General features: G+C 46.7%; 1 protein-coding gene across 1 annotated transcript; it reads left to right on the top strand.

Annotated features, from left to right (window-relative positions):
* The first annotated feature begins 8,710 nt into the window (after positions 1 to 8,710).
* On the top strand, positions 8,711 to 10,358 carry LOC123080144 (S-norcoclaurine synthase 1). The gene is made up of 2 exons (XM_044503032.1): positions 8,711 to 9,456; positions 9,530 to 10,358. The coding sequence occupies exons 1-2, from the start codon at positions 8,918 to 8,920 to the stop codon at positions 10,098 to 10,100; spliced, it is 1,110 nt and encodes a 369-aa protein (XP_044358967.1). The 5' UTR covers positions 8,711 to 8,917; the 3' UTR covers positions 10,101 to 10,358.
* The last annotated feature ends 4,088 nt before the right edge of the window (positions 10,359 to 14,446 follow it).

The following is a 14,446-nucleotide window of genomic DNA, read 5'->3' as shown; positions in this document are numbered from 1 at the left end:
TATGTCTTGGGGAGGATGGATTTTGAACATCATGAGAGTATGGAAACAAAGAAAATTCACCTAAGGACCCATCATGGTATGGATTTTGATGTAAATCTACACAATTCTGAGAGCGTATCCCGTTTTGGTTGCCCGAATTGGGAAGAACTTTGCAAGATGTATGATTTTCATGAGGGTATGCATGTTACCATGGATCTTGGTGATCTTGACATCACCCAAGACAATATGGACATTTGGGTCGTTGTTGATACGCTTCCAATTCTACCGCTATGTGAGTTTCTCAAACACAGTTATTAAGTAATTTATATTGTTTATTTCAAAATAGTTGACAACTTATTTCCATTGATAGCTTATTTTCATTCTTCAAAAAATGTGCGGAAGACGGCAGACAGAACCTACTACACTGAGGCTCAGAATTAACTTATCAGGAGAAAAATCATCTGATCTCATTTATTACTGATCTTGAGAATTACAATATCTATTATCAAACTCCTCCACATTATGGTCAATACGTGCCACTAGCGCACGTGTTGAATTACGGTAACATCCATGGAGATGTCATGGTAAGATTTTTTACCATTACGACATCAGTGCATCTTTTGCATAAATTCTTCTGAAACTCAACTACATTGCTAACTACGAAGTTATTACTATGTTTTTCAAGGAAAATCCCGAAGGATTGTGTGCCTCATCTGATGTTTTCGAAAGGTCGCCTTGATGTTTTGAACTTACGGCCATGTCATCCTACGAATCACTCCTGTTCATACCGGATTTCTAAAACCGATGAAGACATGACAATCAAAGATTGAAAAAATGTATGGTCAACCGTAGGGAGCTACTTGGATGCAACATTGTGCGAAGCGCAAGAATTGGAGACAAGATAATCTCCATTCTCCATAATGGAGAATCAGGGCCTATCTTGTTTTATGTTATTTTACCTAAGAGAGGGTAGTAGGTCTTATGAGAGAAAAGTAGGTCCTAGGTACAACATGTTATTATGTGCTACAATGTACGTGTTAGAGTTGATGATGATGAGGAGGAGTTGTGATTATGACTAGTGACCAACTTGCTATATGATGTCTCATTGATGAAAATGATGATCATGAGGAGGTGTTATATGACAATGATGTATTATGATGATAAGTTGTTAATGATATGATGATGATGATGATATTTATTATATCATTGGGTGAAAGAACCACAGATTAGTTTCATGTGGATGTCCATCCACTTGAAACTAGTCCACGGTTCTTTCACCCAGTGATGTAATAACTCATTATGATGTAAAAACAATCTTTAAATTGCTATTGTATGAAAACTTGTATAAAGGTGTATGAATACGACATGAAATAAAAAAGAAATAGAATACGGAATAATAGTAGTAGCGCGGGCAATGAGACACGCTACTAGTAATTACCAGTAGCGCCTTCTTCAGGAAGCGCTGCTACTAAGTGGATATAGCAGTAGCGCGGGTAAACCAGCGCTACTGCTAACCTTTAGCTATAGCACCGTATCAGTAGCGCGGTCTCCCGCGCTACTGATAACCTTTAGCTATAGCTCCGTATCAGTAGTGCGGTCTCCCGCACTACTAGTAGGCCAAAAACCCACGCTACTGCTAGGCTTTTCCCTAGTAGTGACTGGGCACTGGATCAATATGTTAGTCCAAGAAATCATACAAATTGTTGCCAAAATTATGTGAAAGTTGTATAATATTGACATGGAACAATCAAAAATTATAGATACGACGGAGACGTATCATGGTGGGTGGTGATTTAATCTGATTAGAAATAGCTCTAAAAACAAACCCTCTGGCTGTGACCATTGGAGTTTTGTGTTTAATGCCATTATAAAACATGTTGGGCTGAGAGAGCATCCGTTGAATGTGAGGAATTTACTTGGGCTAACAGTTTAGCCGACCCAACCTATGAGAAACTTGATAGAATTTTAATTTGTCCTATTTGGGAAGAAAAGTATCCACTTGCTATGGTGCAAGCTTTGGTGACAGAAATGGCTGACAACACTCCTCTTATTTTGAAGACTAGGTCACATAGTGTGACTAAACCCATCTTTAGATTTGAAAATTATTGGATGTTAAGAGATGGCTTTAAAGAATTTGTTACTAATACTTGGATCACCGAGAGCCCCAATATAGAAAGATGGCAGAAGAAAATGAGAATTATGAGACAGAAAATTAAAGGATGGAACTTAAATGCCTATGCTTTATATATATAACATAAAAAAGAGATTGTGGATAAACTAGATGCCATTGATAAAAATGCCGAGGTTAATGGTTTATCTGCTTATGATAGAAATGAGCATATTACACTCAGAGAACAAGTGAATAAATTGCTAAAACGGGATGAGTTAAAATGGCTGCACATATATAAAGATAAAGAAATCGGGGAGGGTGATTGTAATAAAAGGAATTACCATGCTAAAGCAAATGGGAGAAGGAGTAAAAACAGAATCTTATCTTTGGAACAAGATGAAGGAGTAATTGAGGGAGGAGAAATTTGATGCGGTACATTACTGACTTCTATAAAAAAAACTATTTGGACATGCTGATGTTTCCTCTATTGCTTTGAACATTCAGGAAGTAGTGGAAATTGATCAACAAAAGGTTGTAGGGTTGGTGGAACCTTTTTCCATGGAAGAGATACACTCTATTGTTTTTTCCATGAAAAAAATAAAATCCATGGTCCTGGTGGTGTTCCTACTTAATTTTCTTAGCATTTTTGGTATGCGATCAAAAGGGTTCTCAGGGGATTGCTTGATTATTTCCATGGGGGTAGGTTGTATATCTCCAGACTTAATTATGAGATTATTACTTTGGTGGTGCCCGGGACAAAAGATGCAAACCAGATACATAAATTTAGACTTATTTGTTTGCTTAATGTCAGCTTCAAAATTATAACAAAAAATTCTGATGAACATACTAATTAGGCTGATGGATCCTGTTATCTCTCATATTCAAACTGCCTTCATAAAAGGTAGGTACATTATGGAGGGTGTTGTGGTTTTACATGAAGCCCTGAATGCCATACATCACAAAAGACAAAGTGCCATGCTTTTCAAAATTGGTTTTGAGAAAGCATATGACAAAATTAAGTTGCCTTTTGTGTATAAAATGTTGAAGCTTAAAAAAATTCTTGATCAGTGGTGTGACTGGGTCATGCACACTATGATAGGATGGCATGTGGGAATAAATGAGAATGATGCCATTTGACCTTTTTTCAAAACACACAAAGGTTTAACACATGGAGATGCCTTATCTCCTTTGTTGTTCGATCTACATGTGGATTCTTTGGCCATTGTTTTAGAAAAGGCTAAGCAGTGGGGGATTTGCTAAAGGGGTTTTAACTAAAAATCTTAATAATGGTATTAATATGTTGCAATATGCAGAAGACATGACTTTCTTGCTTCAGGATGATGAGGAGAGTGCTAGAAATCTTAAGTTCATTCTTAGTGTTTTTGAGCAAAAGTCTGGACTCACCATTAACTTTCATAAGAGTGAGATTTTTTTTATTTGGTGTGGTTGTTAAGAGAGCTGCATTATACCAAGAAATCTTTACTTCGTGTTGAGTTATGTCCCTCCGAAGAACTCACGTCGCCCTGATGCTGACAAGAATACATTTTGGAAGGTGGTAACAGAGAAAATTGAAAAGAAGTGTGCTTGTTGGCAAGGGAGATTATTAAATGAGCATAGCTGGAAGAATTACTCTTGTGCAATCCTCCTTACTAGCATCCCCCTCTTTATGGTATCTTTCTACCACATTCCTGTTGGAATTACGAAGAAGACTGACTTTTTTAGAGCTGGGTTGGTTTGGCAGGCTGATGAAGATAAGAAAAAACAATATCATTTAGTAAATTAGAAAACCTACTGTATGCCAAAGCAACATGGGGTTTGTGGATTTTAAATCTACAACTGCTTAACAAAGCTTTACTTGCTAAATGGTACTGGAAACTAGAAACCGAGTCTGGGTTGTGGTAAGAGGTTCTTTTGAGTAAATATGTGAACGGTAAGTGTATCTCTGGCATTAAACCAAAAGTGGGGGATTCACATTTTTTATCAAAATGTGGAAAAGAAGATTGGGGATGGCAAGAATACTAAGTTTTGGGAAGATTGGCGGGTTGGAAGTTAGCTACTCAAAGAAGCCTATCTAAGCATGTATTTTACTTGCTTTGATCGTAATATTTCAGTCACTGGGGCAATTAAAAAGGATGGCACAATTTCTCTTTTAGGAAAACTAGTATGTAATAGGATCACTGATTGGAATTACAAAGAAGACTGACTTTTTTAGAGCTGGGTTGGTGTGGCAGGCTGATGAAGATAAGAAAAAACAATATCATTTAGTAAATTAGAAAACCTACTGTATGCCAAAGCAACAGGGGGTTTGTGGATTTTAAATCTACAACTGCTTAACAAAGCTTTACTTGCTAAATGGTACTGGAAACTAGAAACCGAGTCTGGGTTGTGGTAAGAGGTTCTTTTGAGTAAATATGTGAACGGTAAGTGTATCTCTGGCATTAAACCAAAAGTGGGGATTCACATTTTTTATCAAAATGTGAAAAAGAAGATTGGGGATGGCAAGAATACTAAGTTTTGGGAAGATTGGCGGGTTGGAAGTTAGCTACTCAAAGAAGCCTATCTAAACCTGTATTTTACTTGCTTTGATCGTAATATTTCAATCACTGGGGCAATTAAAAAGGATGGCACAATTTCTCTTTTAGGAAAACTAGTATGTAATAGGATCACTGATTGGAATTACAAAGAAGACTGACTTTTTTAGACCTGGGTTGGTGTGGCAGGCTGATGAAGATAAGAAAAAACAATATCATTTAGTAAATTAGAAAACCTACTGTATGCCAAAGCAACAGGGGGTTTGTGGATTTTAAATCTACAACTGCTTAACAAAGCTTTACTTGCTAAATGGTACTGGAAACTAGAAACCGAGTCTGGGTTGTGGTAAGAGGTTCTTTTGAGTAAATATGTGAATGATAAGTGTATCTCTGGCATTAAACCAAAAGTGGGGGATTCACATTTTTTATCAAAATGTGAAAAAGAAGATTGGGGATGGCAAGAATACTAAGTTTTGGGAAGATTGGCGGGTTGGAAGTTAGCTACTCAAAGAAGCCTATCTAAACCTGTATTTTACTTGCTTTGATCGTAATATTTCAGTCACTGGGGCAATTAAAAAGGATGGCACAATTTCTCTTTTAGGAAAACTAGTATGTAATAGGATCATTGATTGGTCCATTCTGCGGATAAAGGACCGAGAGGCAACAATGTTGACACCGGGAGCAAAACTTCTCGAGCAGCTTGCAAATGAGGTGTTTCGTGCTTCACAAGTATGGAGGCCTGGAGTTCTTTAACTCGGTGGCTGATTTCAGGGTCGGAGGCGGGAGGGGAACTTTTGGTCTATGGGTGTACATACACCATATATGAAAAAAAAATAGTAATTAAATAAAAAGTCAACAAATTCTGAAAATATTTTTGAAATAAACTTGACCTTTCATTGTACTGGTAAAAAAAATCCATAAAAGAAAAAATCTCGTTGACTTCATTTTAAAAAGACAAAAAATCCGATCAAAATAGTGTGAATAGTGACCTATAATAGCAAATAATTTTTTTGCCCTGATGTCAACGATGGTTTTCTATTCGTGAAAATTTATATACTAGTGCAAAAGAAAGTCAAGTTTTTTGTCAAAAAAAACAAAACTTTTTGAGTTTTTTTAATAGTCATTATTATTTTCTATATGGAGTGTATACCCAGAAACCAAAGGGTATTTCCCTTCGACATTGCTAGTCCTGGAAGTTAGGTTATTACCCCGCAAAAAAGGAAGTTAGGTTATTGGGTTTAGCTCCCAGGTGGTTCTATTCCGTTGATTTGTTGATCCTTTTGCGTTGTGCTGGTTGGTGAAACTGTTATTCAGGTTGCTGTCCAGCAGTCGTTTTTGTCGCTCTGTTTTGGCCCCTGCAGTGTTGTGTCTATAATAGCACCATGTCTCTGAACCAGCCTGTGGTTGGATGGTTAGAGGGACTGTGGTATCCCCAGCCCACCAGGGCTCAAATCCTGGTGCTCGTATTTATTTCAGGATTTTCGGCGATGCGCATTCAGTGGGAGAAAACGTTCCCGTTGATGACGAGGTGCCTACGGTGAATTCGTAAATCTCAAGATGATATGCCGGCTCAGTCTTTCGAAGGTGCTCATAGAGGTAGGGTGTGCGTGTGTGCGTTCATATGGGTAAGTGTATGCGCATGTATATGAGTTCTTGTGTTGTACTGATGTTAAAAAAAATAGCACCTTGTCTAGCTGGGAGTTTCGTTGCTTGGGTTGGAGTGTGTAGCGTTTGTAGTTCGCTTAAGACAAATGGTTTCCTAATATGAAATCGGAGGGAAAGCCTCTCTTTTGCTCGAGAAACAAAAACAAAAGCTTGATGCAGACTGTATCGATTGGGTTGCACCAAATCGCATCAGACATTCTTGCTGGTTGTTCTTGACAAATGGTACCAGCAATACCAAAATATTTCGGCCATTGTTTGCCTCGGGGTCGGCTTTACTTTCGTCGAGCCAACTCGTCGAGGACGACCATGAGAAATCACGCCGAGACGCAGGCTCACATCAAGCTGACAGATCTTGCCTGATCGATTTCCTCCACAATAAGCTGACGGTGTAGATGCGTAAGCTAGCTAGAGATACACGTACACGAGGTTACATTCTTTTTGACAGTGTCGTACTCGTACACGGGGTCATGGGAGGCGATGAGAGCAAATCTAGCAGACCCCGCAAAACGCCCCGACCCGCAAAATAACCGCCAAATTGCGGATCGGGGCCGAAAAATCTGCACGAGCAGACCCCGCAAAACGCCCCGGCCCGCAAAAAGTTTTGCGGGGCCCGGCAAATCTTCTCTCCCAACCTCTATCTTCACGGGCTGGGAGGCCGACCCGAGCTCAACCCCCATCCGGCGCGAGATTTGGCGGGAGGGACATTTTCGCGCCCCCTTTTCCGCTTCCCGCACCCTCCGTCACCATTGCCCCCTCTCCGAAAGCTCCGGCTGCTCCTCCCCGGCCGTCCCTCGCCACCATGGACGACCCCATGCTGCCCCCCGTCGCCGTCGAGGTCGCGCACGCCCCTTCCCCTCGGGCGGATCTTGTCGCCGGCCATCTAGGCCCCGCCGGCGTCGCCCAAGCACACGCCACGCCTGCCCGCAAGCGGCAGGGCAACGTGCTTGTGCAGGGCGGGAATCCGGCTGCCCCCGCCGCGATGGCCCGCGCTCCGGGCGGCAATGCTGCCGTGCGATCCCGGCCGGCGGCGGAGAAGGCCGGCAAGGCCGCGGGCGCAAAGCGGAGGAAGGTTCCGACTTTAAGGAACAAATCTTCTTCAACCTCTCACTCCATCCCCCCGCAAGGAGGTGCTCCGGCGATGCCGTCCAACGGTGCTGCTCCCCCCGCGAGCGAGGTGTTCGACGAAATGGCCGGAAGGTATATCTCTTCGGACTTTGGTGATTCTCTTTCATTTTCGCCATTGTTTTTCGATAGCTCATGACTTGTTATCGTTCGGTATAGCGGTGATTCGAACAATGCAACAACCGAGTTCGTGAACTTGTTGGACACAAACGCGGTTGACATTGATCAAGCCCCCTTCGAACCTTTCGTTTACAATGAAACAGAGTGCGGCGTGGACGATCATGGTTGTGCGGACGACTTGGCGGAGATCGAAGCGGAAGCGTTTGAGAATTCACAAGCAAAAGCTGGGAAAAGCCAAAGATCGAAGAACTACACCATCTTGGAAGATCAAGCTGTCATTGTTGCTCTGAAAACAAATCGCTGTCATTGTTGCTCGCCGAAGAGAACAAGATCATGTCAATGAGCCACAATGACATGGACGACGTTACCAAAACATGGCATGATATGGCAAGGAGAGAGATCTTGAAGAGGAGAATGGTCGCCTCGGCCGGTCCGTCTGCCAGTTCCGGTGATGTTTTCTCTGCTCCATACGGTGGCAATGTGGATGATTTCGGTGCGGGAGTTGGAACAAGCGACGGAGGTGGCTACGGTGGCGCCGATGAACTTCAAGATGGACTCCATGACGCCGAGTGAAGATCGACCCCCAAGATGATGCCGGACATGGGTGCATACCTTTGCATGCCCTCTTTTGCGTAATGAACTTCGTTTTTATTCGCGCGCAAACTGTTTATGTCATTTGAATTTGAACTTGTTTGTGAAACCCTATGACAAATTTCAGATTTGCAGTTTTTTTGTTTGCGGGTCGTTGCGCTGTTGCCCGAGCAAAACCCGCATATTCGACCCGTAAAAAAGCATATTCCGCAAATATACTTTTATATGGGTCCGTTTGGGGTCTGCATCTGTGCTAGTCCTCGCCAGCCCGCAAAAACGATTTTGCGCGAACTGCAAACGCGTTTTGTGGGTCAACATTTTGCTGGATCTCCTAGAGTTGCTTTGACCAAAGGCCCTTGGAGCCACACCCAGTACATAGCACCCCCTTCTGACCTCAGGACCTGCCCTGCACTGCACTAGGTTCCTTCTAGATATCAATCTAGCTAGCACACAGGAACCCCTCAAAATAAAAAATAAAAAAGCTAGCACACAGGAGGGCGTGATGTGATTCCCTTCTTCTCCTCTTTACAAGCAAACAAAAGTGGTAGTAGCTACCGCGTCGGCATCTCAGACCTTTTCTATTGGCATTTGCACAACAGCTCAATTAGCTATTGCAATCTACTCCAGCTAGCAGTTTTGTTGGTCGATCTCGTCTCCTTCCTCAACGTGGCGAACGCCACGAGCACATGACTCCGGACAGGACAAACGTGCCGGCCGCCTTTCACCTGCAACTGCAAGATAAATCGATCACTGACGAGGTGAGCAGCGAGCAAGCACAATAGTCTATCTACCTGATCCGATGGAGGAGACCAAGCCGCGGAACCTCGGCGGCTCGCTGCCCGTGCCCAACGTGCAGGACCTCGCCGGCCGGCCCGACGAGCTCGCGGTCACGCCCACCCTCCTCCGCCGCTATGTGCGGCCTCAGCCCAACACGGCCGACCTGCGCCCCGACGCCCCTGCCGGCGAAGAACAGGAGCACGTCCCCATCATCGACCTCGGCCGGCTCCTCAATCCGGATGGCCTCGCCGGCGGGCGGGACGAGGAGGCCGCCAGGCTGCGCTCGGCCTGCGAGGACTGGGGGTTCTTTCAGGTGGTGAACCACGGGATACCCGAGGAGACCGTGGAGGAGATGAAGAAGAACGTCATGGGATTCTTCGCGCTCCCGCTGGCCGAGAAGACGGCCTTTGCGCAGCAGCCCGGAGAGATCGAGGGGTACGGCCAGGCATTCGTCGTCTCGGAGGAGCAGACGCTCGACTGGGCGGACATGTTCTTCCTCCTCACGCAGCCGCCCACCTACCGCGATCTCCGCCTCTGGCCGTCCAACCCTTCCACATTCAAGTAAGTGGATAATCAACTGACAGAAGAAAATCATATCATCGTCAAGCTCCCGTTGATTTGTTTGCTGTGGCAGGACTTGCTTGGAGAACTACTCTACGGAGGTGCAAAGGGTGGCAGGTGAGCTGCTGGGAGCCATGGCGGAGAACCTGGGCGTGAGAGACCACTCGGACATGACGAGGCTCGCCGCGTCGCAGTCAGTGAGGATGAACTACTACCCGCCTTGCCCGGAGGCGCATGTGGACAGCGTGTTGGGCCTGTCGCCGCACTCGGACGCCGTCGGGCTGACGCTGCTGCTGCAGGTCAGCAAGGTCCCCGGGCTGCAGATCAGGAGGAAAGGCGGCTGGGTCCCGGTCACGCCGCTCCCCGGCGCCCTCGTCGTCAACGTCGGCGACGTGATTGAGGTGTTCACCAACGGGAAGTACAGGAGCGTCGAGCACAGGGCGGTGGTTAACGCACGCCATGAGCGGATGTCCATCGCGACGTTCCACAGTGGGAGGTTCGGCACCATGTACGGGCCGCTGGAGGAGGTCGTCGGAGACGGGGAGCCGCGGTACAGGAGTGTCAGCGTCCAGGAATATGTGAAGCTCGTGGTCTCCAGCAAGCTCGACGGCAAGAACATCATGGACGCCATGAAGATCGATTGATACTTTGATAGCAATACATGGTCATCGTTGTGGTGTGACTGGTGTCCACTAAAGTCTGTTAATGTCTTAAGAGCATCTCCACCAGCCGCAAAACGCTAAAAATCAGAATACAGCGCCGGGTGAGTCAGGTTTTGCGCGCGGCAGTGCGCTAGCTCCAGCGGCCGCCGCAAAATAAAGCGTGCCCGAGCCGCTTCAGCAGGCGCGTTATATTTCATTTTTTTTTCCTTAAGATTCTATACATATTTCGTTCTGATAGTACAAATATGGAGATAGTTCGGCACATAGCCTGCTTCTACAATACAAAATGCGTAGATAGTTCATAGTCTTCTCCTACAATAGATAATTCATAGTTCGTCACATAGCCTGCTTCTACGATACAAAATAAAACGAAAAACTACTACTACTCGTCATTCTCTGACTCGGACTCTGCCTCGGTGATGTCCTCTTCCGACGTCTGAGCGTAGGCGTTAAGGAACCGCTCGTCGCGGGAGTCCCAGGACGACGCATCTCCTAGCGCGATGTTGTATTTAGCAACCGCCTTCCGCGTTTGCTTGTCCTCACGATAGGCGGCTCGCTCCTTCCTCCTCTCCTCCCTCTCCGCCCTCCTCTCGGCGAAGAACTGTTCCTCGTTCATGATGTCTTGCGGGAAGCGTTGCCTCCACAGCGCCATGGCTTCCTCGTCCATCTCGGCCAGGCTGAGACGGCGCTCCCGCCTCCAGTTTTTGCGACGATCCTCGTCGGTGATAAGCCGCGGGAAAGGTGCCAACTCCTATGCACGCTCCCGCGTCGCCACATCGGTGAAGTTCATGTCCTAACGGGACAGCCGGAGGCGCCACGCCGCAGTGTCGTACGCGCGGGCGCCATCCTGGGCGGTGTCGAAGGTTCCGAGGCCGAGGCGCACGCCGCCGCCCGACCGAATCGAGGCGGAGTAGGTGCCGGACGGACGCACGCAGACGCCGCGGTAGCCGAACCTCCCCGGCGGCGAGGCGGCATGGTGACACGATGGTGTCGTGTCGGCGGCGAGGAGAGAAAGCGGTAGAGGGAGGAGAGAGAGAGCGGCAGAGGGCACTGCAATTTATAGGTGCGCCGGACGCGGTGCGCCAAATCTAGCGCGCGAGCTGCCGCCTTTTTCCCCGCGCGTGCAATCGTTTTCCGCGCGCGCTAGTTTACCGCCACCGTTGGAGCGCGCGAAAATGTCCCGTGCGCGCTAAAAAGCCAGTTTACCGTGCGCGTGCGTTTTTTAGCGCGGCTGTTGGAGATGCTCTAATGATGATTGATTTGAGGCTTGATTGACAGTATAGCCTTGTTCAATGCGTGCAGTATTGTGGTTTTGGCTACAGCCGCAAAAGACTATTCCGGAACAACTCCTAAGAGATAAAATGAGGGACGCCGTTATGTAAAGGGATGGCAAGGGCATCTCCAACGATGACCCGCAAATTTACTTTCGTATTCATCTATAGACGGAGGACCAGTTGATAGACACGGATGCGGAGACCGTCATTCAATGTTGTCCGCATATATTTCAACAACTTTATGAATCAACCGGACGAAATTCATGCAAACTTAGTGTACTTCATATAAACACGGCAGATCTTCATTACATCTCAAACATTTAGCAAAAAAAAAAGCTACGACGGCCACCGGCGTCCAAGCCCTTATTGTTTCCTTCCTGGGACCACCTCCTCCATCCTCGTCTCCATGAGCATCATTGGTAAGACCGATGAAGTGAAGTTGCGGTCTCCGGCGAGGAAGAGTAGAACATGGAAGACAAACCGACCACATGGGACACAAGGCCCTGCCACCACCCGTGCTCTATTCATCCTCAGATGAGTCCATTGCCGATGGACGTGACGTCCATGATGGAAATGGTGGCGCCCGTGCTGTCGTCATCCCACCGGGCCGCCTGATAGTTCGTCGGCGGCACGCAGGAGGCGCAGCTAGGCGTTGTTCTCCTTCGCGATCACCTGCCACTGCGCCTCTGCGGCGGCTGCTTCATGGCGAGCGATGGCTTGAGCGCAAACGACCTCGTAGATCGCACGCTGCTTCGCGACGAAGTTGGGGTTCGCTGCGGCCATGGCCGCCATGGCCTCCTCGCTCGCGCGCTCGCCGTAGATCTAGCCCTCCGCCGACCAGAGCTACTCCCGGAGGAACTGGTTGTACCATTGTTCCTCTTGCGCCTGCTGAAACGCTGACATAGGCACCGGTGCAGGCTACACCTCCGCCATGGCGGCGTTGTAGTGCGCTTGCGCCTGCCCTATGGTGAAGCCGGCGTGTACATGCGTGAGCCCCGGTACGGTATCGTCGGCCTTGATCCGCCTGGCAAGGCGACTCTGCCAGGCGGCCGCAAGGGCAGCCACCTCTACGTTCACCTATGTGGAAAGGCTCTCTCACAGAGCTTCGTCGCCTGCAGCCATGGTGGATGTGATGCAAGGGAGGAGGATGTGGAGTGGTTTGTGTTGTGGCGTGGAGTTAGCCGGGTGTGGCCGCCTTTAAATACGAGATTCCAGTGAGCCAGGCGTCCGGGTTCATCAATGCACGGCGCCGGAGTGGGTTTCTCGGCCGGCGAGTCTGCTTAATTGCGGCATACGGACGGACGTGGCATTGGGCGGGCGTGGTAGATATCTGTCCCGTCCTCCAGTAACCCGTCTCTGGCATTGAACAGGCGTGGACACCAAGGACGTGTCGCGGGCGGCGCCCTCAGTCGGCACGCCGCTTCAATGGCGGAGGCATTGAGAGGTCGCGTCCGCTCTGGAGCCAGCTTAAATGTGAAGCGGCCGCTCTACATTCGCATGAATGCGGACAGGTGGCGCCAGGAGGGAACACACGCGGGCGAGGAAGCATGGTTTAGGGTGGTCCATGGTGGTCAGAAGCGGGCGTGGTTGATGCCCGCAACCCCCCCCTCCCCCCCTGTTTGTCTCCGGTTTGCGGGAGAAAGTGCGTCCGAACCGTCTTGCGGACCGATGCAGGACCGCACTGGATGATGCACACGTCCAAACCACGCGGTCCGAATGTGTAAAGACGGTTTAAGAGTCATTGTTGGAGATGCCCTAAGTACACATCATTTGTAACGATGATTTTCTGGCTGAAGAAGTTGAACATTGTATTGTATGTAAGCTTCCTCTTCTAGTTACAGAAAGAATTCAGACCTAAAGGTGCCTTCAGGGCGCATATGACAACTTCCAGGCCTAAACTCGTAAATGCATGTTTGAAGTTTCCTTGGCTATACCCCGCAAAAAGGAAGAAGTTTCCTTGGCTATAGCTTACATGTCAAATTTATATGACTGGCAATGAACTGATAGACTGATACATGTATAATTGTTTCACTGCACTTGTCGGCCACCATATATCTAGAGTTCTTGAAGCATCTCAAACCAATCCCTTAAGAGACGTGGGAGGAGTAGAAATTCGGTTTTATTCCTTCAAACTGTACCTAAGCGATCTCTTATATGCATTAGAGTAAAATAATTACCCTGTGGCTGCCAGACTCTTAAATATACTCGTCTGCCCACCTCTGGAGCAAAAAAATTTGCTTCTACCAGCGCAGGCAATGTCCCCGGCGTTGCTTCCGGCCACCTTTTGCCTTCCTCGACACCCCACTGCCTCCTCCGCCAGCCTGCCGCACTCAGAGACAATCATTGATTGTTATCGCCACCGAAATCAAGCTCTATCGCCGCTGTCGTGTCGATCTCGTCGCCGAAAGCACAACTCCCCCCCCCCCCTCCTGAGCCCATCCATCGACTGCCGGCCATCTTAAAGAATTGAAAGTACGTTTATTTCCCTTATCTTTAACCGGCACCATATTTTCATAGCTTGTTGTTTTACCAGATGGATCTATTCTCTTATGATCGCAATTAGAGTAGAAAGTTTATCACTTTGATAGCGGCGATAATAAGCTTAAGTTGTCACATCTTACATCGGTTAAGCAAAAGCAACCCCTAGTGATGTTCAACATGTATTTGCATATATTTTAAAAAAATCAACCTGTGTTTGTAGCATCTTCAAGGTATACTGGAAAATGATTAACGTGTATTCCAAAAAGGTTTAATGTGAATATTATTTTTTATTCAATGTGCATTTAAGAAAAATATTCAGCATGTATTTGAAAAAATTTCAATGCGTGTTTGAAATTGTTTAATTTGAATATGAAAAAGGTTCAATGTGTACTAAAAACTGTTGAACATGCATATAACAATTGTTTAAAAATATTCTCGCTCATTTTAAAAAATGGTCGACCTATATTTGAAAAAATGTTCAGCATCTATTTGAAAAATGATCAATATTTAACTAAAAAATAGTTATCATCTACACAAAAAGTTCAACATGAATTTGCAAAATGTGAAGAATGG

Source organism: Triticum aestivum, chromosome 3D, assembly GCF_018294505.1.
Source record: "Triticum aestivum cultivar Chinese Spring chromosome 3D, IWGSC CS RefSeq v2.1, whole genome shotgun sequence".
Lineage (NCBI taxonomy): Eukaryota > Viridiplantae > Streptophyta > Magnoliopsida > Poales > Poaceae > Triticum > Triticum aestivum.
Note: the sequence above shows the minus strand (reverse complement) of the source record. Positions and strands in the feature narration are given on the sequence as shown.

Bases quoted from the DNA above. Each gene is read 5' to 3' on its own strand.
- LOC123080144 (XM_044503032.1), top strand. From the start codon at position 8,918: ATGGAGGAGACCAAGCCGCGGAACCTCGGCGGCTCGCTGCCCGTGCCC. The intron at 9,457-9,529 runs GTAAGTGGATAA...TTGCTGTGGCAG, and splicing joins TCCAACCCTTCCACATTCAA to GACTTGCTTGGAGAACTACT.